The sequence below is a fragment of the Electrophorus electricus genome, chromosome 21 (genome assembly GCF_013358815.1).
Source record: "Electrophorus electricus isolate fEleEle1 chromosome 21, fEleEle1.pri, whole genome shotgun sequence".
NCBI classification, from domain to species: Eukaryota; Metazoa; Chordata; class Actinopteri; order Gymnotiformes; family Gymnotidae; genus Electrophorus; species Electrophorus electricus.
In genome coordinates this window covers 13,674,686-13,696,335 of record NC_049555.1, presented here as the reverse complement: position 1 = coordinate 13,696,335, position 21,650 = coordinate 13,674,686, and the positions used below count along the sequence as shown (strand labels likewise).

Here is a 21,650-nt window from a genome sequence, read left to right as displayed (position 1 = left end):
TGTGGTGCATGGGGGGTCAGAGGTGTTGACACAGATCTCTGTTGCAAACACAGTGGGGTTCTCGTGGAATGTCATGACTTTTACGATGATGAAGTTTCACGAGGTATGCGTACACATTTAGGGGGTTGTCCCTTCAGAGATCTCACCAGGATCAAGAGAAGTCATTACACTGGCTAGCAGTATACTACAGGGTTGACCTTAAGGTATTATTACTGGTCTATAAGTCACTTAATACTGTATACATGTGTAGGACCAGTATAGCTGTAGGGTTACTACCTGTTCTGAACCCTCAGATCATTAGGAATGACTCAGTTAGTCCTGCCTAAGCTACAGACTCATCATGGAGAGGCAGCGTTTAGCTATTATGATTTTTACAGCGTTTAGTTATGACGCTTCTAAATGGAACCAGTTGTCAGAAGATGTTGGAAGAACCCCGCCACTGCTGAGGTTAAAGCTAAACTAAAGCCGTTTTTCTTTGGCCAGGCTGTGGTCTCAGCTTAAACACTGTTCCCGCACATCCTGTAGCACTGCACCACTGCAGGACTTTTATGCACTACAATATATTTTTATTTATTTTAATTCTTTATTTATTTGTCTTTATCTTCTATCTCAACACTTTCCATGTTTGAGTTTATGCACTTTATCTTTTATTAATCTTATTTATTTTAATTCTCATTTTAATTTAATTCTATTATAATTACTTTTTATCCCTTTTAATTGGATATTAAACATTTTTTTTAATTGAATGAACTTTAGTTCATTTTCTGCTTAAATCAGCTTTATTTAACTTTAGTTTAATACATTATTTTTGTAACATTTTGCTTTTTTACATTTTTGGCAAAGACCTTGAGGTGATGGATTTTAGGATGCAATAAGCTTCATTGTTGTTCTGTGTTTTATATGAAACACTGAATTGCCCCTGTGTATGAGTAAGTGCTATACAAATAAACCTGCCTTGGCTTTGCAATACTGTTTGCTTTGGATTGTTTAGCAACCAGATTAAATGTAGAATTGAAATGTTAAAAGCCTCTTTTCGTGTGTGTGTGTTTTTTTTCTGCAGTTCCTAGACTGTGCTCAGTGCAATGCTGTTACTCTTTTTTTTTTTTTTTTTTTTTTTTTTTTTTTTGGCGAAACTCCCAGAGCTGACGACGAGGTCGTGAGCTGAGATAGACGTCCCCTTTTTATGTGACAAGCTGTGATCTGAACCTTTCTGATGGTGCTTGAGGTTGGAGTTTGGGGTAGAGATGCCTGCTCAATATAATTAAAATGTTTAATAATTAAAACATTTTTATTAGAGATGATTTTGGCTGCATTAAAGTTTGATGGCAGTTTTCTGACGATTTTGACGATGTTCAAAATCTCAAAAGGTTTCACGAGTCCTGAAGAAGGCTCATGCACAGATCGTGAGTGACCACAGGGACAGGTCGAGAGTCATGTGGAGTAACTCATCCGTGGCAGGCTCAGTTTGGACGGGCCGGACCCGGAGCGTCGCCTCTCTCAGCCGTCTTGGACTTTGTTTATCCTTTAGCGCTATCGCTGCACAGGAGGCCTTAATCAGACAGCTTTATTTAGAAGGCAAACATACGTTCCTGTTGGCTTAGGCTGCCGTCGGGTGGCACATCCGACATCAGCGATGTCACAGCTCTAGCGAGGTCGACCGCGCTGGCAAACGGGCAGGACGTTGTGGTTCTCTGGGAACTCGGCGGTGTTGAAAGAGAAGCAGCTGGCATTTGTGAACAACAGGCAGTCCTAGCACTGAAGGAAAAAGGCTGTGAAAGAACTGTGACCATTGCAGCCCCAGTGGGGGGGGTGACCTCAGAATGAGTCCAGCCTGTACTGTTTCAGCTCACAGTCTGATCGACCCACAGAATACAGCATGGACTGATCAGGCACACTCAGTCACATAGGGACGTGGACGCGCACGGAAGCGCACACCCTGGATGCTGAATGCAGGGTCACAGTTGTGAGTCAATATGTAGAGAGGCCTGTGGGTGTGGGCAGGTCTGATGTCTGCGTCAGCGAGTCCGTGTTTAGTGAAGTGAAGGCACTCCGCCAGTAGTTTTTAGAAACAGGAACGGGAAAAAACTCTGCTCTGAGAATCTCTACCCAGCCACTGCATGGTCACTAAAACGCAGTTCTTATTTGTTTGTTTATTTCCTTCCCTCTTTTTAATGAAAAACTTCTGAATGTAGGTTAGACACCTTTTGATGTGGAAGAGAGTATGGTGGGGGAGTTTGGCATCGGCACAGAGCACAGGAACTGTGTGAGAAGCCTGCCGGTAATGAGAGACTGCTGCTTCACTGCGGGAACTCTGGCTTAGAATACACCTGTCCCCACAGAATAAAAGTGTATACACAGACATGCGCGTGCACGCGCATACACGTGCATACCCGTGCACACATGCGCACAAACACACACATGTGTATAGAAGCCAGGATGTTGTGAAAGTAATGTAGTTCAGGAATCGACCTTGAGAGGAAGTTAGGGTTGTACTTCACAAGCCAAACAGTATTTTTGTGTGTGTTTGTGTGGTCCACTGTATACATCTCCATAATTGAAAATTATTTAAATTTCCACTGGAATCTTTAAAATTTAAACACGTTTTGCATGACATTATCTTCGAGGGGCAAAACAGAGTAAAGAGGAAAAATTTGAATTGTGTTCCAAGAGGTTGATCTCCTGGTCAGGAGTGTGTATGAATCTGCATGCCGTCAATCAATGCCCTACTGTGTATGAAGTGTTCTTGTGGGATGACCTGCACACTCACAAACGCTCAGGCGTTGGCCAGATTAAATGTAGAATTGAAACGTTAAAAGCCTCTTTTCATGTGCGTGTGTGTGTGTGTGTCATGACGCTGCACAGACAGGCCATGGAGGGGTGCGCTGTAACAATGTCCTGCTGTTAGTAGCGTAGGAATAACAAAGCTTGGCTTGCCTTCTTAACCGGATCAGTAGTGTGACGTGGGACTGAATGACTGCTGTAAGCAGGCTGGGTCAGAGACGTCTCAACACTTTAGAGTTTGGGAGGCTGATCTGAGAACAGCTCCATTAGACCTTCATCTGCTAACGCTGTTCATTTTCAAGACATGATGAAGACTTAATGAATGGGCTACAGGTGTCTTTACAGTTTTTCTGTGAAGTGACAAATCTTGTTGCTGTATCATGAGCGTGTGTATCTGCAGTCAGGGCTAAGACTGCCTGTCCTGTTGTGGAATGAATGCAGGTGTGATGTGACTGTAATGAAATCTATTCTGTCCCAAGTTGTATTTCCTGCTTGATGACATCAGCATACAACGGCTGTCTTTGCCCCACCTCAACAGCGCTGTTACGAAAAAGAACATGTAAAACGGTAAAAAATACAGTGAAAATCACAAGAAATGTTAAAAGAATGAATAAAATCAAAGGCAATTTCATATACAGAGAGCCTGACAGTATCGCAAAATAAACCACAGGCGTGTACTCAGGGCTTCTATTGCCTGAGAAGGAACAGTTTTGTAGTAATGACTGAATAATATATTCCAGTTATTAGTTGGCTACTTAATAGCTTAAAAAATCAATAACTTGACACTAAATAATGTTTCTAAAGTTATTTCATTATCGGTTATAAGCCTTCTAAAAGTATACTAAAAATATTCTCCCCTAACAATGGTTAGCTGTTGAAATGGGCAGTTTTACATGTAAGGGATTCCAGTATGCCTTATAGACCAGTCAGAGCCTAATATTGCGCCATGCTGTGTAATGAGGTAGTTAAGATGTGGACCCCCACACAAGGCCTGGCTCACCTGACCCCTCTGCCATCATCTGGGGGCAGGTGGGGCTGCTCGCTCTCGGCCAGGGGCTTTCCCCATCTGGCTTCAACATTTGGCTGTAAGCAGGTATCATGTAGCTCACACTGTCCTTAGAGTCCGTGTGTGTAAAGTTTACTTCAGCTTTACAGGATACAGGACTTTAAAGATACAGGACTTGTATACACACAGGCATGCGTGCACATGCTATCATTAAACCCTACATTTTTCTCCATCTCCATGTCTCTTTACTAGTCTGCTTACTGTTGGGTTACAGTGGCTGTTCAGAGGAGACGCCACACATGAATGTTACCACAATATTTCAATGGCCACAAAAACACTTCTAATGAACAGACTTTATACAGAGAGAGAGAGAGAGAGAGAGACTGTATGTCCCAAGAGTCTAATTTTGTTTCAACCACTCTTCTTCCACTATATTCCTTTGTCTGACCTGGAAATATTTCTAGATTCCCTATGCTCAGGCATGTCCTGGTACTGAAGAAGACGAGGGTAGGCCACAGTATGACGAAGGATATTCAAGTATGTCCTTTCAGGATGAGGGTACATCCCTGGGTGACACACCAGTTCTATATAAGTAATATTCCCTTTCCTTTAACAGCAAAACAACAAAAAGACAACAAAAACAACCCAGTAGCCCCTAAGAAAAATCCAAGTGATGCAGCTTTGGGGTGGCTTACATATTTCTGGTGGAAGGATTCCTTCGGTTTGACTTCGTTAGAGTAAATTCAGAATGTTGGAAGATGATGAAGATGATGTTTGCATCTTTTTATCTCTCGTCTTCTCCTTTCCTGTCCTTGTTTGCTCATGAAGTTTGAGGGGTGAGGGAAGAGGAGAGTGGTTGAAGAGATGAGGAAGATGATTTGGGACACACCCAGAGAGAGAGCGAGCAAGAGATGGCTCGAGAGAGTGAGAGAGAGATGGAGGGGGGGAGAGCGATGGCGAGAGAGAGGGAGGGAGCGAGAGAGAGAAAGCGATGGCGAGAGAGAGAGGGAGCGAGAGGGCGATGGCTCGAGAGAGAGAAAGCGATGGCTCGAGGGAGCGATGGCTCAAGAGAGAGCGGGAGAGAGCGCGATGGCTCGAGAGAGAGAGAGAGAGGGAGAGAGAGAGAGAGAGAGGGATGACTTGAGAGAGAGAGGGCGCGAGAGGGCAATGGCTGGAGAGAGAGCGGGAGGGAGCGGGAGAGAGAGGGAGCGAGAGGGCGATGGCTCAAGAGAGAGAGGGAGGGAGCGAGAGAGGGCGATGGCTCGAGAGAGAGGGAGGGAGCGAGAGGGCGATGGCTCGAGAGAGCGAAAGCGATGGCTCGAGGGAGTGGGAGAGAGAGAGCGATAGCTTGAGAGAGAGAGAGCGCGCGATGGCTCAAGAGGGAGAGATGGGGGAGAGAAAGATGGCTCGATAGAGAGAGAGCGATGGCTCGAGAGAGAGAGCGATGGCTCGAGAGAGAGAGCGATGGCTCGAGAGAGCGCGAGAGAGCGATGGCTCGAGAGAGGAATGGCTCGAGAGAGAGAGAGCGATGGCTCGAGAGGGAGAGATGGGGGAGAGAAAGATGGCTTGAGAGAGAGAGCGGGATGGCTCGAGAGAGAAAGAGAGAGTGATGGCTCGAGAGAGAGAAAGAGAGAGCGATGGCTCGAGAGAGAGAAAGAGAGAGCGATGGCTCGAGAGAGAGGGAGAGATGGCTCGAGAGAGAGGGAGAGAAAGATGGCTCGAGAGAGATGGCTCAAGAGCGATGATGAGAGAGAGAGAGAGAGAGAGAGCGAGAGAGCGATGGCTCGAGAGAGAGAGCCAGAGAGCGATGGCTCGAGAGAGAGATGGCTTGAGAGGGAGAGAGAGAGAGAGAGCGTGATGGCTCGAGAGAGAGAAAGAGCGAGCGATGGCTCGAGAGAGAGAAAGAGCGAGCGATGGCTCGAGAGGGAGAGATGGGGGAGAGAAAGATGGCTCGAGAGAGAGAAAGAGCAAGCGATGGCGAGAGAGAGAGAGAGAGAGAGAGAGAGAGAGAGCGCGATGGCTCGAGAGAGAGAGAGAGAGAGAGAGAGAGAGAGAGCGCGATGGCTCGAGAGAGAGAGAGAGAGAGAGAGAGAGAGAGCGCGATGGCTCGAGAGGGAGAGATGGGGGAGAGAAAGATGGCTTGAGAGAGAGAGCGCGATGGCTCGAGAGAGAAAGAGAGAGAGCGATGGCTCGAGAGAGAGAGAGAGAGACAGAGCGCGATGGCTCGAGAGGGAGAGATGGGGAGAGAAAGATGGCTCGAGAGAGAGAGCGATGGCTCGAGAGAGCGAGAGAGTGATGGCTTGAGAGAGCGATGGCTCGAGAGAGAGAGAGCGAGAGTGTGATGGCTCGAGAGAGCGATGGTTAGAGAGCGAGAGAGCGATGGCTCGAGAGAGCGATGGCTCAAGAGAGAGAGAAAGAGCGAGCGATGGCTCGAGAGAGATGGCTTGAGAGAGAGGGAGAGAGAGAGATGGCTCAAGAGCGATGATGATAGAGAGAGAGCGAGAGAGTGATGTGTTTCTGCCCTTCGTCCTCCTGGGGTCAGATTGCAGGGCCCTGCTTGCCATTTGGGCCTGGTGTCCATCCTGTCCATCATGCTCTGTTGTCACGGATACACGTATCTTGTGACAAGCAGCACACGTGGGATGGCTAAAAATAGTCATTGCCAGAAAGCAGAAGAGAGCACAACACTGGTCAACATTTCCCCTCTTTTTTGCCAACATATATTTGTGGTTTGTATAAAATAAAGTCTAGGTTTGGCGACGCAGGTGAGCTGATCACTGATTGTGCTGCTCTATGCATACTCACTGAAGACTCCTCAATAACATCTTCTATAGCGAGGAGGAAAGTGTGTGCTTGCGCATGCGTGTACATGCACAGTATTTTGGTGGGTGTGGTTCCTGGTCTTGCGTGTGCAGCTTATGATCTTATGTGTACGTGTTTCCCTCAGCTCAACTTTTATAACTATCTTTTTTCCTCTCTCCCTCACTTTATGCATTCTCCCTCTCTCCCTGATTTTAACATGTTGCCAGGTTTGCTCATTTTCACCCTCTGTTTTGCACTACATAGGTTCTCATGCTGTTTGAGTTTGAATCTGGACAGATTTCCTGCCGGTTTTGTTGGATGTCCGGAGTCTTCAAGGCCAACATAAAAATGCTCCAATAAAGGAGAGAGAGAATGGGAGAGACCTCATCAGTCTCTAGGGACCAGACAAACAGCCTGTTAGCCCTGCCCACAGAGGAAGCAAAAGGGCTTGATTTGCTGTCTGCGTGACGAAAACAGGCAGATTCACCGTTAAAGTACAACACAAGTGTACAAGTCCATGTTATCATTGGAAAGGCCATGTATTCATCGAAATTGTTTTATTGAAAGCTGAATATGAGAGAAAAAAACCAACTTTTTTCGGGAAGCTAACTTCCTGATTCCTAGTTGTGTTTGGACAGTCAGTTGCTTTCAGTGATGTGGTTGCTGTCTTTCTTTCCTCTGGGGCAAAATTCTGGGGCCTCACTGCAAGCCGGTGTAGGCAGGGTGGAGGGCCTTTTAACTTTTTGGCTTGTTTTCATTTACGATCCCCTCCTGGGGGGCTCCTGCTGCAGCTCAAGCACACCCCTGCTGCGGTGTGGTTCCGCCTTCCCATCCCCCACTCCAATGCTGGCGGCCTCATGACACTTGTTGACGCCTTTCACGATGTTTCACGATACTTTCCTGGACATCTTTCAGGACGTCTTCAGGACGTTTTTATGCACTCCTAACCACTACGGCATCATTAAGCCCTGATTTCTGAGCACTCTGGTTCTTTGGTCTCTGTCTTGCCCCACCCAATTACCAGTCGTGTAACGTAATTACATTACAATTATTTCCAAATGAACACGATCCTGTGTCTAACAGGTAATTAGCTGTAGGTCATTAGTGTCAGAATGTGCTGCATTTTAATGAAACTCTTAATTATGCAAAAGTATGCCATAGTATATTTATCTTCGGATCATTCAGTGAACAGTCTTCTTTGGTACGTTATTGGTCTTTGGTGGCCACCACTAAGGTCATCCTTTCTCAGGACACACAACATTGTGTGAACTTTACTGAAAATGTCTGCTGTGCCACTGTTAGCCTGGCAGGCTGAATAATTAAGGGTTTGTTGGCCCTGTCCTGACCTATAATAAATAGCTAATGTTTGTATTTCGTTTGCGCTTCCTACAATTACACCAGCACAGTGTATCTGCTCTTCAGACTACCCAACTGTTAACCATTAGTGAGTTGTTCCTTGAACAACAATGAGCAGATTAGGCTCAGATATACTGGCTAGTCATAGCTACCTAACTGAGGTAATTATCTTCACAATAATTTTAATATAAACATTATTGCAAGTCATGTATTACAAGTTAGTGTGTGTTGTTTTCTTGGTAAAGAGTGCGTCATTAACCAGGTGTTTACAGGCAAAACAAGTTACTAAATAGTTAATCCCGAAGGCTGTCGTGACTTCCACGATGACGTCTGGATTCAGTACAGTTTCACCATGGGTTGTGGAGAGCTGAATTCTGATTGGTCCTGATCTCATTAATACGGGATGAAGGCAGGGAATTCTGCCTCATCATCCCAGTGCCGGTTATTTAGTGGTTATTTGAGTCCACTAGCTCACACCTTTCCTCTCCTACGCTCCTGCTAGGACTATTACCATACAGAGGTCAGCTAAAAGAAGTTTGTTTGTTTGTTTGTTTTTGTTTGTTTGTTTTTGTTTGTTTTTTAATAGCAACAAGATTTATGAAGTGGTGAGTTGCCAGTGTGATCATATGATTATCACACCAGCAGGTTCTTTTTTTTAATCCTCAAAGTTAGTGGTGTTAATGGTAGCAGTGATGCTTGGGACTGGAAGCAGTCTAGATTTACGTAGACTTGCCTTGTATTTCATGTGGCAATAACACTCTCTTACTCTCAAAAGAAGGGACACTTGTAAACAATCCCCCCCCCCACTTCTGTGTGGAGAGCGGGTATGTGTGTCTTCTAGCTAAGAGAAGTAAAACAATTTTTGATAAAACTGACTTTTGTTGTTCATAAGCTCCTAATAATTGTAAAGATAATTGTGAGGAATGAACAAGCCCTGCAAGAGAATGAAGACAAGGAGGTGCAGATTTCGAGACCAAAGGGGTAAACCGATTTTGTTACATCACAGCTCTTTTTTTTTTTCCTGTGTTTTAAATCTTTTATTGGTTTAAAATTCCAAGTTGGTCTGTGGGTAAATGGCTGAAACAATTATGAAAAGGTTGTGAAAATAGAAGAAAACAAAAAGGTTTATGAAACATCACCATAATCTTGATGTTGAGTCGTCATTATCGCGGTCTTATTGCTTCCTGTTATAGCTCACTTTCATATCTCTCTTTTCAGATCTGGAGTCGGATGACAACACGTCTTTCTACATCCTGAACGTGGGTCAGCCTCCGTCGGTGGTGAGTCAGTCACTGGGAGTCCACAGGCATGGAGTCCAGCCGCACGCCCAGCTCCGCTGCCCTTCTCTGCTACAGCCTGTTCACAAGCCCTATGAGCTCAGCTACCAGCCCCAGGACTCCAAATACCCCCCTATGGGAGGCGAAGGGGCATGTAGGGGTGGAGGGGGACCGCCAAAAGCCTTCGAATGCCCCAGCATCCAGATCACCTCCATCTCGCCGAGCTGCCAGCAAGAGATGGATGTGAGCGGGGACGAAATGAGGGCCAAGGGCGCGGACGGAGACTTCCGGGAGAGACCCTTGTCTCGAGACCACCTGTACCTCCCGCTGGATCACTCGTACCGGGACTCGTCGCTGAGCCCGAGTCCCTGCAGCAGTTTGTCCTCACGCAGCTGGTTCTCGGACGCCTCGTCCTGCGAGTCCGTCTCGCACGTGTACGACGACGTGGACTCGGAGCTGAACGAGGCAGCGGCGCGGTTCACGCTAGGCTCGCCCCTCGCCTCGCCCGGCTGTTCGCCCCAGGGCGGCCCGCTGGAGGAGCGGTGGCAGCAACAACAACAACAACAACAACAACAGCAGCAGCAGCTCCACCACCACCACCCGGCCTTTGCCCACGCGATCTCCCACCCTCCCAGCCACTCCCTGTCACCTTGCCACTCACCTCGCAACAGCGTCACCGACGAGAACTGGCTCAGCCCCCGGCCGCCGTCACGGCCGTCCTCTCGCCCCACCTCACCCTGCGGCAAGAGACGGCACTCCAGCGCAGACATCTGCTACTCGGGGTCGCCACACCACTCCCCGACCCCCACGCCTGGCCCCTCACCCAGGGGCAGCATCACTGAGGACACCTGGATCGGGAGCCCCTCGGTGGGAATGCCTCCTTTCCAGTGCTGCTCCTCGGATGCTGACATCCCTTCCAAGACCAGGAAGACCTCCCAGGACCGCTCGGCCGGGACGCAGCCCGGGAAGGGTGAGCTTACCCTGGATGACTCGGGGAGCGTGTCCCCGCTCCTGGACTCCCCAGCGGAGGAGGTCATACCTGGCCTGAAGAAAGATGGTCCAGGAGAGCAGTTCCTGTCTGTCCCCTCTCACTTCACCTGGAACAAGCCCAAACCAGGACACACACCCATATTCAGGTAAAAACAAACACACGCACTTCCCTTCTTGAAAAGCTGCTGTCTGGAAGGGATCTCCTAGCAACACAGGCTGTACTGTTGGACACTATAAAAGGTCTTTATTATAGCCATTTAGGAATCAATTATTGTTCTGGGATGATTTATGAATTGTCTGACCTGAGTAAAGTCCTAATTCAAAGAAATCATTTTATGGGATCAGAGGTCGTAGGCCAAAGTATCATTTAAAGGTCAGGAATGACACAGAGACAGATAACATCTCTCACAAGGAGTCCTGGTTCTTTATATGGCCACATGTTTTTATGTGTATTTATATGCCAGTTAATCATAGCTTCTGCTGAAATAAAGTTCTTGTAGATGGAATTGATAATATGTAAGTTTATTTATATTCACATGTACTTTTATTTACCCACTATAAACCGACTACATTTGCACTGACAACAGAAAATGCCTTTACCCCATTCTGCAACAGTGAATGGTGTGTGTGTGTATGTTGGGTGTGTGTGTGTTGGGCGTGTGTGATTGGAGGGTGATGTACTGTCTGTGTATTCGTGCACTGGCCTCTGTAAACGGCCTTGGAGATGGTGGTTCCACACGTGATGCATTGTTCTAGTACTACACTTGTTCTGTCTCTCTGGCCCACACACACCTACAGCCCTTCCTCTATACACGCTGTCAGCTCCTCTGTCCAAACAGACCGCGAGCACTTCCCGGACCCTCCTTCCCAATGCTGTCGCAGCTGCGCTTGGACGCTACGGTAACAGGACATGTGATGCTGCTGTCTGATCCTATGGCCCCAGCACCCAGACCTGCCCCTGCTGTGTGTGTGTAAGCACATGCACACCGGTGTGTGTATAAGTGAGAGAGAGGGACAGGAAGCCTTGTGAGCAGATGGCCAGTGTGGAAGTGTTGGCAGAGAGAAGCGGTGCACCGTGGCGCGCAGATATCTGCAGACGCGTGGCTCAGCGATACCCACACACCAGCATGCGCCTCCGCGCACGTATGCGCTCTCCTCCCTCCAGGTCTGGCGAGCGTGTTTGGCTGGAGCGGAGAAAGGTTGGTTTTACACGTACGGCAGGAAGCTCGTCGCCGCTGCGGTCCGAGGAAACAGAAGAAAAAGTTTACTGGCAATCGAGAGGAATCCCAGGGCCTGCGGGACGGTGGCGGGGTCGTGGGCAACCAGGCCGGCTTCCTCCGGGCTGTCGGTCCGGCTCCGGTTACCATGGCAGCAGGGCATGCGCTCTTCCTCTCTGGTGCCCTCCTGGGAGAGCCGCGAGAGGGAGAGAGAGAAGAAGGGAGTGTTTGAGGAAAGGGCTTGAGGGAGAGCAGGGAGGAGACGCAGAGAGCGAGTGGAACAGGAGCAAACCTGCTTTTGTTTGTTTTCACATGTTAACATGAATAAGTGTGTTAGTGACAGTTATGATATAGACCTCATGGAATGGCTACTCTCCGAGTTTTCCAGAATCTAAGTAGAATTCAGAGCGGCTTATGCCCCAACCCTAATTCTAACTCGCAGCTTGTGAGTGTCAAGTGTGCAATTATGTATAACGCTCCTGTCCCGTGTGTTTGAAACGATTCATAACAACTCATAGCAGAATCATAGCAGGTCCCTCCTGAGTTTTTGGTTCTGTCCTGCTCTACAGTTCCATTCGGACGTCCAGCACGCCTCGGAAATGACATGAGCACAAAGCCCCTATTGACCAAAATGTCAGAAACATGGGCCCCGTTTTTCTGCCTTTCCCTCCCAATGGAAATGTCAAGCTTTTTACTCTTCAGTGTGTTTTCCGGCACCACGTGTGGTTTTGCTCTGGAGCTCTTGACAACGGGACGCTGCAATTGTTTGCTTTGCTGTCCCCAGCCTGATGCGTTTTGAAAGGTAGAGACCAACTTTCCTGAGGGGGACACGTTCATAGACCTGGTCAGGTCTTCCAGGGTGCTTACAGGGGAAAATGTCAAATGTTTTAGTGATTGAGCAGGTGAGAATCTAGGCTAGCATGTCCACTAGATAGATCAGAGTGTGTGTATGTGTGCGTGTCGCTGCATGTGTGTGGGTCAGCGAGTGTGTGTGGATTGGAATGTGTGTCTGTCCAAGCCATAACATAAAGGACTCATTTTGGTGAGGATTATGCAGAAGGGAAAATTGCAGTAAAAATTCACTGGCAAGCGAAATGGCAGAATCAACAGCATAGACCTTCACAGCATGCCAGAATAAAGCAAAACACACACACACACACACACACACACACACACACAGCCAAACTGCAGCCAGTTCTCACACTTGCGCTCTCTCACTACCTATATATCTCTATCCCTATCTTTCTTTATCTTTCCCTATCCGTCTCTCTATCTCTCTCTCTCTCGTGCATGCACACACATGCAAACACACACACACACACACACACACACACCTGCATTTATCCCGTATTAGTCTTAAAATATCCCTTCTCCTGTAACAGGTGTTGATGCATGTTTACTGTTTTATCAACTGTTCTTTGAATGCAGCATTGTTTGGACAGCGTTGTCAACACACACTTCAGTGCTTTATAGTTGGTTAAACGTCTGTATGGTTGGTTGGTTCAGCTCTGTCCACATATCCTGATTGGGGATGTGTGGTTCAGCTCTTTGATCTGTGACTCAGACAGGAGCTGCATACATGAGGTTGGGGGCATGTGGGTGTGTGTGGGTGTGGTTCATGATCTGCCCTTACAGGTCTTCCCCTCATGTTTGTATGCTTTACCTACAGTTTTTTACATGTAGTTTGCATTAGCTACTTAATTGTTCCCCGTGGTTTGACGTGTCTCTCCACAACGTGGAGTGAAACTGCTTACTCACTAGTGCAAATCTCAGAAGATTTGCCTGTCATCCTTCGCTTTAGAGCTCTGAGCCCGTAACCACTGAGCCAGCGCAGCGGGTTGAGGGGTCGTGTAATAGTGTCAGGAGCACAGTAAACTGGTTCACAAACTTTCGCATGACTGTGTGCGTGTGTATGTGTGTGTTGTTGCCACACAAACAAACCAAGACGTACTGAGTTCTGCTTTGGGCCTAGCTACTGGTTTAGTCATTAAAGCTCATTGGTAAAGGGGTGTTGTTATCCAGAAGGACCTTGTTTAATTGTGTGTGTGTGTGTGTGTGTGTGCGTGTGCGTGTGTGCAGGACGTCATCCCTGCCTCCCCTGGACTGGCCTTTACCCAGTCAGTACGGTCAGTTTGACCTGAAGATTGAGGTGCACCCCAAAGCACACCACAGGGCGCACTACGAGACCGAAGGGAGCAGGGGAGCTGTCAAGGCAGCCTCCGGCGGACACCCCGTTGTCAAGGTGAGTCTCCACGGTGACCAGCCACCTGCCACAGGTGATGTAAGTGCACCCGAGTGTCTCGTTACCTGCCTGTCGAGGGTGAGTTTGTTTTGCTAGTCCTGCTCCATGTTACCCAGGTGCTTTTACCAGGGGTATGGGGCGAGGGATGGAGTTTTGGCGGTGCCAAGGCAGGAAACTGCCCCACGGCCATAATCTGCCATGATGTGTCGGTAGTCTTTGGCTGAAAGTTTTTGGGGGGGAAGCTGAACTCGAGAGGTGTGGTCACGCCTTCGCCGTGTTGTCTAGGATGTAGCCTAGTGGCCCGTCTGGCCTGATGACTCCTGCCTCCTGAAGACCCTGATTAGATGATCACAGCCACTGCAGAATCACAGCAGGTGAAGAGTTAAAAAAGGCGTTTCCATGCAAAGCAGTTCAGGCGATTTGTATACGTTTGTGCGGGTGGATCATCTACCATGTACAGCGTGAATTACTAACGCAAGAAATGAAAGGGAAACCTGCACAATGTCACATGTAATATTATATTGCTGGTGAACCAGCGAGTATACCTGCAATGTGCTTTGACTTAAAAAAAAAAAAAAAAAAAAAAAAAAAAGCAACAACAACAACAAAACAAACAAACAGTGACAACACAAAATATATCCATCATATCTCATTGAAGCCACACTGATTTTATTGTGTGTGTGCAGTAGGCTCTATAGAGAGATATCGCTGGTACCATAACCGTTGATGCAAAGCGACCTTGTGACTGCGGTCTTTGATATATTACCGACCTCTTACGTAGGTTTAAATACGGCGGGGTGCACTCTTCCTGTTGTGATTCTGGTTGGGATCTCTGCTGTGCTCTCTCAGGTGACCACACAATCCCAGTCATCACCTCTTCTCAGCGGATTACCTTTCCTAACGACTGGCTTGGCTTTAATGGGGCGTTGTGAACGGCAGATACTTCCAGCCCACATTGATGGCGTGTTATCTTTAGACCACAAAGCGTTACACTGGATTACAAGCTTCCATTTTCTATTCAGTTAAGCAATCCTGCCGTGTCTTGTCCCAGCTGAGGGAGTCTTGTAAACTATAGACCTTTGGGTTGAGCTCAAGCTATATTGATAATTCTTAAAAAGCAATTTAAGTTCGTTTGTAATCTATCTGTTATATCTATCTAGCTATACTCTATCTGTTGCTTAGCAACAAAATTTTGTTGCAGAAGAATATTTATTGTTTATTGTGAATATTGTTAATAAATCTCAGGATTTATTGAACATCTGTGTATTTTATCATATTGTTTGTCTGCGTTAGCAGTAAGCCTGTTGCGGTGGTTTTAGACACCTGCTTCACGTTGTAATTGTGTTGTTATTCTGCTTCTTGATGTGAGACCTGGTTGCATATCAAATGCGTTTTTGCCTACATTACCTTCGCTATCACCGGAATCTCTGAAGATGGCGTGCTTTACTTTGACTGTAATTTACTAAAGCCAACTAGCCAAAGCATATCGGCGCATTGCCCAAGTGCTCAAATCCAGTTCGGAGTGCATGAGGAGCAGAAACCCTGCCACCCCTGGGCGTCTCGTTTCACTTTCGGCTCTTGTTCAAGCTTCAAACATGCAGCTTTTTAACCTACATTACAGCGCGCGGCTGCGCTGGGCTCAGCCGCCAGGACGCACGCACAGGGCTGACATGAAACGGAAGCCCGGCCGTATGTCACGCGATACAGCAGATCGGATAGGTGAGCGCACCTGTGAGCGCGCTCTCTCAGCAAAGCGCATGCGCAGATGGTGAGCGGTAGCGGTGTGTGGCGATGGCGAGGCAGCTCGTAACCTGGCCGCTAGTTTCTGAATATTTCATGGCTAACGGGATGTTGGTTCTTTTTGTTTTGCTGTAGCGGAGCACGCAGCCCTAACCAGCATGGCGGAATCGTATGCCAGCACAGGGCCAAACGTATCAAACGCCCTGGAACAAACATACCCGAGCTGATCTTAGATCACTGCCCGAGCTGATCTTGTACCAGTGCCCGAGCTGTACAGATCTGAGAGCAGTCTTGGGTGTGTTTAATGGTAGCTGTAAGCTCTGAGCCACATGTTCAGACAGGCCTTGCTCAGTGATGTGGTAGAACATGCAGGCTTTTGCTGGCTGTGGGTTTAGTTCACCATAATTCCAGTTTTTGTGACTCAGATTTTCTCTGGGTTCCAACATTACACATCAGCTGAATTGCATGTGAGGTGTGGGTTTTGTCTTTGTAAGCTCAGCGCGCGCTTGAACATGTGGGTTAGGGTCAGGGTTACACGTGTGAATGTGAGTGTGTGGGTGTGCAGTTCCCTGTCTTCATCATGAGAATGCGTTATTCTAACACAGGATAAAACTACGCACTTTTGAGCTACACACTGGCTCTCCCAGAGGAAACGGTATTGTAGATATCTGAGTTTGAATTTGTTTAAGTGAATATAAAACACACTTTGAAGTCATTTGTTCTGACTGAACTTTACAACACATGGTTTCTCTAAAGGTCATTTGTGCCCACAGGTGGGCTGTCCTCCTGCTCTCTACTTTCACATGTGGTCATCCCAGTTTGACTGATATGGGCGGGTGGGCGTGACCGTCTCTGTTTGTGTATGTATGAGTGAGTGTGCGGCACGGAAGGGCCAGTGCATGTGGGTTTACTAAACACACGTCTGCGTTGCTCCTTCGCCACTTGCCCAGCGCTTGGACCGGCCTGAGAGCCTGTTCCATGTTACCATAACAGCGCCGTGCTACTCGTGGCCGGCATAAACAGGGCCTCGCGGCGGGATCCGGGTTTAGATGGGTGCTGGTTCGGCGTCAGTCGTCCTGTGGCATCGTGCTGAAACAGATTTGGAGGTGTGGAGGGATACATCAGGCGTGCCGAGCCCAGGCTGTATCGCCCTCACCACGCCAGGGGGAGTTCGTGTGTGTGATGTTAGCGAGTCGTCACTGCCTCCATCTGTCACTTATGTGAGGTTTTTTTCCCTTGCCTTACACACACACACACACACACACACACACACACTATTATGTGTTATTACCTAGAACCTGAAAGGATCATCTGAATTGTCCAAAAGCGACTTGGGTCTGAGAGAGTCTTCTGTGAGTCTGAGAGTCTCCTGTGGGTCTGAGAGAGTCTTCTGTGAGTCTGAGAGTCTCCTGTGAGTCTGAGAGTCTCCTGTGGGTCTGAGAGAGTCTTCTGTGGGTCTGAGAGAGTCTCCTGTGGGTCTGAGAGAGTCTTCTGTGGGTCTGAGAGAGTCTTCTGTGAGTCTGAGAGTCTCCTGTGGGTCTGAGAGAGTCTTCTGTGAGTCTGAGAGTCTCCTGTGGGTCTGAGAGAGTCTTCTGTGCTCAGTGGCAGATTATTCATGCTTTACTGTGTCTTCTCTTTCCTCACCTGACAGTCACTCAACAGGTCTGTCCTGGCAGAGACGATCTGTGTTCAAACAGAAGAAACATTTTGACTTGAATGGGCTGCTCAGTCTTTGTGTGTGTGCGCACACGTGTGTGTATGTGTGTGCGTGTGTGTGCGTGTGTGTGCGCGTGTGTGTGTGTGTGTGTGTGTGTGTGTGTGTGTGTGTGTATACACTTGTCTCTTTCACCCTCTCTTGCTCTCTTGCATTCCTCTATAGCTTTGTTTCGACATGCTCTCTGCTTCAGTGGTAAACGTCCACTGCCGCTTGCATTTGGAAGCCGCTTGCATTTGGAACTCTGCACAGAGAGATCTGGCCCAGTTGGTACAGGTCTGTGTGTGTGTGTGTGTGTGTAGAGTAGGGTGCTGTATGTCATGTGTCTGCATGCGCTGGAAAGCAAAGCACATTGTTGGCTAGTGGATATGTGTGCGATATGTATGTGATTTTGCTTTACAGGTTGTGTGCAGGTGTGTGTTCTGTTTTTCCAGGTGTGTGTGTCTGGGGGGGGGGGGGGTTTATGTGCACACAGTGTGTCAGTTATGTAGATGGGGAAACTGGTGCAGTGAGGTCAAGGGGTGAGAATGTTACAAAATTTACATTAAAAGAGATCATAATTGAACTAATCCTATCACACTCTCTCTCTCTCTCACACTCACACACACACACACTTATACACACACACTCTCTCACACTCGCTCACACTTACACACACACACACACACTTACACACACGCGCGCGCACACACACGTGCACACACATGCGCGCACACACACACACACACACACACACACACACACACACAGAGTTAATGAATAAAGAGGAAGAGAGGTCTTTATGAGCCTCTCCCGATCCCTTCAGCTGTAGTACCCTGTGGCTGTGGTTCCACCCCGCCCAGGGCACTAGAGGCTTGGTGATAAATGACCACGTGATGTCCGGTCAGGTTCTTGTCAGTTTTTGCTACTGGCCATCTCAGTTTTTCCTTTTTTCTGGTCAGTATGGTCGTTTTCTCCACAAATAAGTGAGAGAGTAGTTGTGGAGAATGTTTGGGGGGGGTGGGGTCAGCGTACGCATGGAGTTGAGTTGTAAGTGTAGTGCCATAACGGCAAGCTCAGGACTGAGGCGTACAGTAGCCAGACAAGCGGCAGTGAAACAAAGTGACACTGTTTACTCCCTGTGTTTGGACTGGCCTGATTCACAGGACATGTCTAGCAGGAATGCTCCATATCACCCTACAGCGCACTCCTCTCTTTCTCCCCTTCTCCCTCTGTCTCTCTCTCTCTCTCTCTCTCTCTCTCTCTCTCTCTCGCTCAGCTTGAGGGCTAATGTTACAGAGGGCAAATCATAATCAGCACACCTGTTGCTAGGAGACATGTAAGTCCCGAGCCCATCTGGCTTAGGCATCTGCGTGCGTGTATCTGTGTGTGTGTGTGTGTGTGTGTGTGTGTGTGTGTCTGGGTGGGTGGGTATGTTGGTGTGTATGTGGGTGTGTTTGCATTGTCGGCATAATTAAGCCAGTTACAAGCACACACACAGAAAAGCAGCACTCTCTGTCGGACCACGCTGGACGTGCACACATCAGCCGCGCTGCTCCCACAGGCCCTGAGCCACAAGCATTCTTCTCTTACGCTTTATCATTTTTATTCCTCTGTAACAAGCCTTTGTCTACTCTTACAGTTGTTATTATTATTATTATTATTATTATTTTAAAATCCCTTCTTCAAAGGATCTGGCAGTCGCACTTTGACACTGTGCTCACCAGTCGCATGATGGTCATGTGTTTTGACCAGACAGGAAGTAGGTAGTAATTCTGTCATTTGTCCCCATCACTGCAGAATGGACGTGCATCTCTCTCCTAGACCCGCGTCTCAACACCAGTCACTATTCCCTACCCTGCGGGGTTATGTGGCTTTTTTTTTGTTAAAGCCTTCACAACTCCATCTGGCTTTGCTGGAAAGTTCTGGTTATTGGTCCTGTATCAGGCCGGGTAAAGAGGAAGGTCAGTAGGCAGGTTATGTGAGGCGTGCCACCTCACTCCACCCCCGCCAAACACCCTGGTGTTGGATAACAGCAATATGAAATACAAGATGGCCGGCAGTGTCCAGGACGGTGTCGAGTTTCGACCACAGAATGAGTTAACAGTGCTGTTGTTGGACCACCCAGGGAGAGAGACCAGCAACACACCAGTGACCTCTGATGTCTGTGATTTATTGTGGATGTCTGTGCTTAGTCTGTGTTTATTGTGGATGTCTGTGATTATTGTGGATGTCTGTGCTTAATCTGTGTTTATTGTGGATGTCTGTAATTACTGTGGACGTCTGTGATTATTGCGGAGGTCTGTGTTTATTGTCCAGAATGCTGGCTCCATGTTTTAAGCAGTCAATTAAGTCTTGAAGTCGCACCTCATTTGCCTAATTGAGTTCCATTGTTTTGCCTGTCTCTCTCAGGTGGTGTGTGTGTGCGCGTGAGTTGACCTTATTTAAATGGCTGCCCATCCTCCTGAGGCAGTGTGCACGCTCTCTCTCTCACACACCCACTGTGTAAACACTGCTGCACTGAACAGATCTCTCTCAGTGACCAGTTAGTATAGACTCTGTCAGCATGAGGTCACATTATGGGACCAGGGGCCAATATTTTTTGTGTGTGTGCGTGCGCACGCGCACGGGTGTGCGCACGCATATGTGTGTGACCTTGAGCCTATAACCTCTCCCTCATGTACATGAATACGCACACAAATTCACACTCATGCAAGCGCACACTCAGTCGCTGGCCCTCACCATAGCAACTGCACAGCAACACAGGGAAACAACTCCGCAGTGAGTGGGGGAGGGCGACAGAGAGAGAGAGAGAGAGAGAGAATGGAGAGAGCAGAGCTCATGAACATGACAGAGACTAACGGGGATCTGAGGAGACAATAGGGGTTAGGGGTTGATCACTGGTGTGAGGAAGCACGCAATGTTTGAAGTGTAACAGTGAGAAAGTGGGCTACTCTTTGAAAACGTCCAAAAAGCCAGACGCACGCACGCACTACCACACGTGCGGCCAGTACGCAGCCAGTTCCAACGCGCTCTCAGCGCAGGCTGCGTCTCCCTGCCGTGTCTCTCGGCTGCGTCTCCGTATTACAGGAGCACAGCAGCAGATGCTGTGTGTGTACCAGACGCTTTTATTTAGCCTTCAGTGTGTAATGCTAGCCAGAGGTGCCATTTCTGCCCCAGTTAACTGGTCCAACAGTGGGAACATGTGATGGCTCTAATGTCACCAGTCTAATATAACCAGGGACAGGACAGGGAGGAGAGTGAAAGATCTCAGCGATTGTTACAGGTGTTACAGGAGTACACACGCACGCATGCACACATGCGTGCAATTACTTGCATTGTGGCATTATGCTGTGTGTGGGTCATGACTGTGTATCTTTTGCTTAAATGGCTATTATAAACCTACTCTGTAATATACATTAAACATTGCAGGGTAGCTACACATTAAGAATTCAACCCAGACGTTTGTCTTTTCCCTTTGGCTTGTGCCCAGGCTGAATTTCTTTATACATTAACCAAGAGGTACCAAACTCCAGCCCAGTTTGGACATTTCCCTGCTTTGCCACACCTGATTCAACTCAGAAGTTGATTACCAGGTTTAGTATGAATATGAAAATGACCTCTGGTTTACAGCTGAGTGCATTGTGCACACCCACAGACACACACACATATTTGGCCATGTCCGGACCATCCTGAAGTCTGCTATGAGCTGAATGTTTGTGGCACTCCGGTGTTTTTGCACAGCAAATCTCCACCCTCAGCCAGACGTCCAGGGTAAAGTTAAGAAGTTACATGAAATTTAATTTTACTTCAGTCATTTCTAGTTTGCTTATGAAGGGTAAGATGTCAATATGAGTAAATAAAACCTGGTGGTTATGTAAAGGTGATGAAATAAAATGCCTTGGCATTTGGCATTTGAGGAGACAGTGTGATAATATTCCAGACTTATTATCCTAAACGGTAACTTTTCTTTAAAAAGCATGGGATTGACACACTCAAAATTCCACAGGAAATAAATCCATATCCAGTAAGTCTAACGTTCCTAAAAGGTGGCAATACGCTCTCCTACTTTCAGGCTGTGATGCTTCTACACTGGTCGTCCCCTGTGCTCCGAGGTATCTTTTATCACTTATCTTTTGTTGTTTAAAAAAACCCCAAAAGCTTCCTGGTTATGAAGAAAGCGTGTGTGCGCCCGTCTCCCTCTCTTACGCTCCATCGCAGTACAAGCAGGTGGTGTCTTCCTCTCAACCAACCGTGAGGTGCAGGAATGCTTCTGTGGGATCTGGCCACTCCACAGGAGACGGATCTGTAAGCAGGAAAGGGTGAGGGAGAGAAACACTAAAGGAAGATGAGCCAGAGTCTTATCACAGGGGCATGACTCCAATGAGAAGGTCACGGCCTTCCAGGAAGGCCCAACTCCTTGAGCGGAGTAGCGGGCTGACTAAGCTAAGCTGAGTCTCTGCTAAGCACAGTGCTTCCTGGGAAGGCTCTCCTAGAAAGAGTAAAACAAAGCCTGGGAGATCTCTGGTCTGGGACAGGCCGCTAC

The 21,650-nt window shown here is 47.8% G+C and overlaps 1 protein-coding gene across 1 annotated transcript in view; it reads left to right on the top strand.

Annotated features, from left to right (window-relative positions):
* Positions 1-21,650, top strand: part of nfatc3a (nuclear factor of activated T cells 3a) — a 56,269-nt gene that overhangs the window by 9,092 nt on the left and 25,527 nt on the right. The window contains 2 exon segments of the mRNA XM_027025948.2: positions 9,164-10,358; positions 13,509-13,671. Coding sequence (XP_026881749.2) covers positions 9,164-10,358; positions 13,509-13,671 — 1,358 coding nt within the window.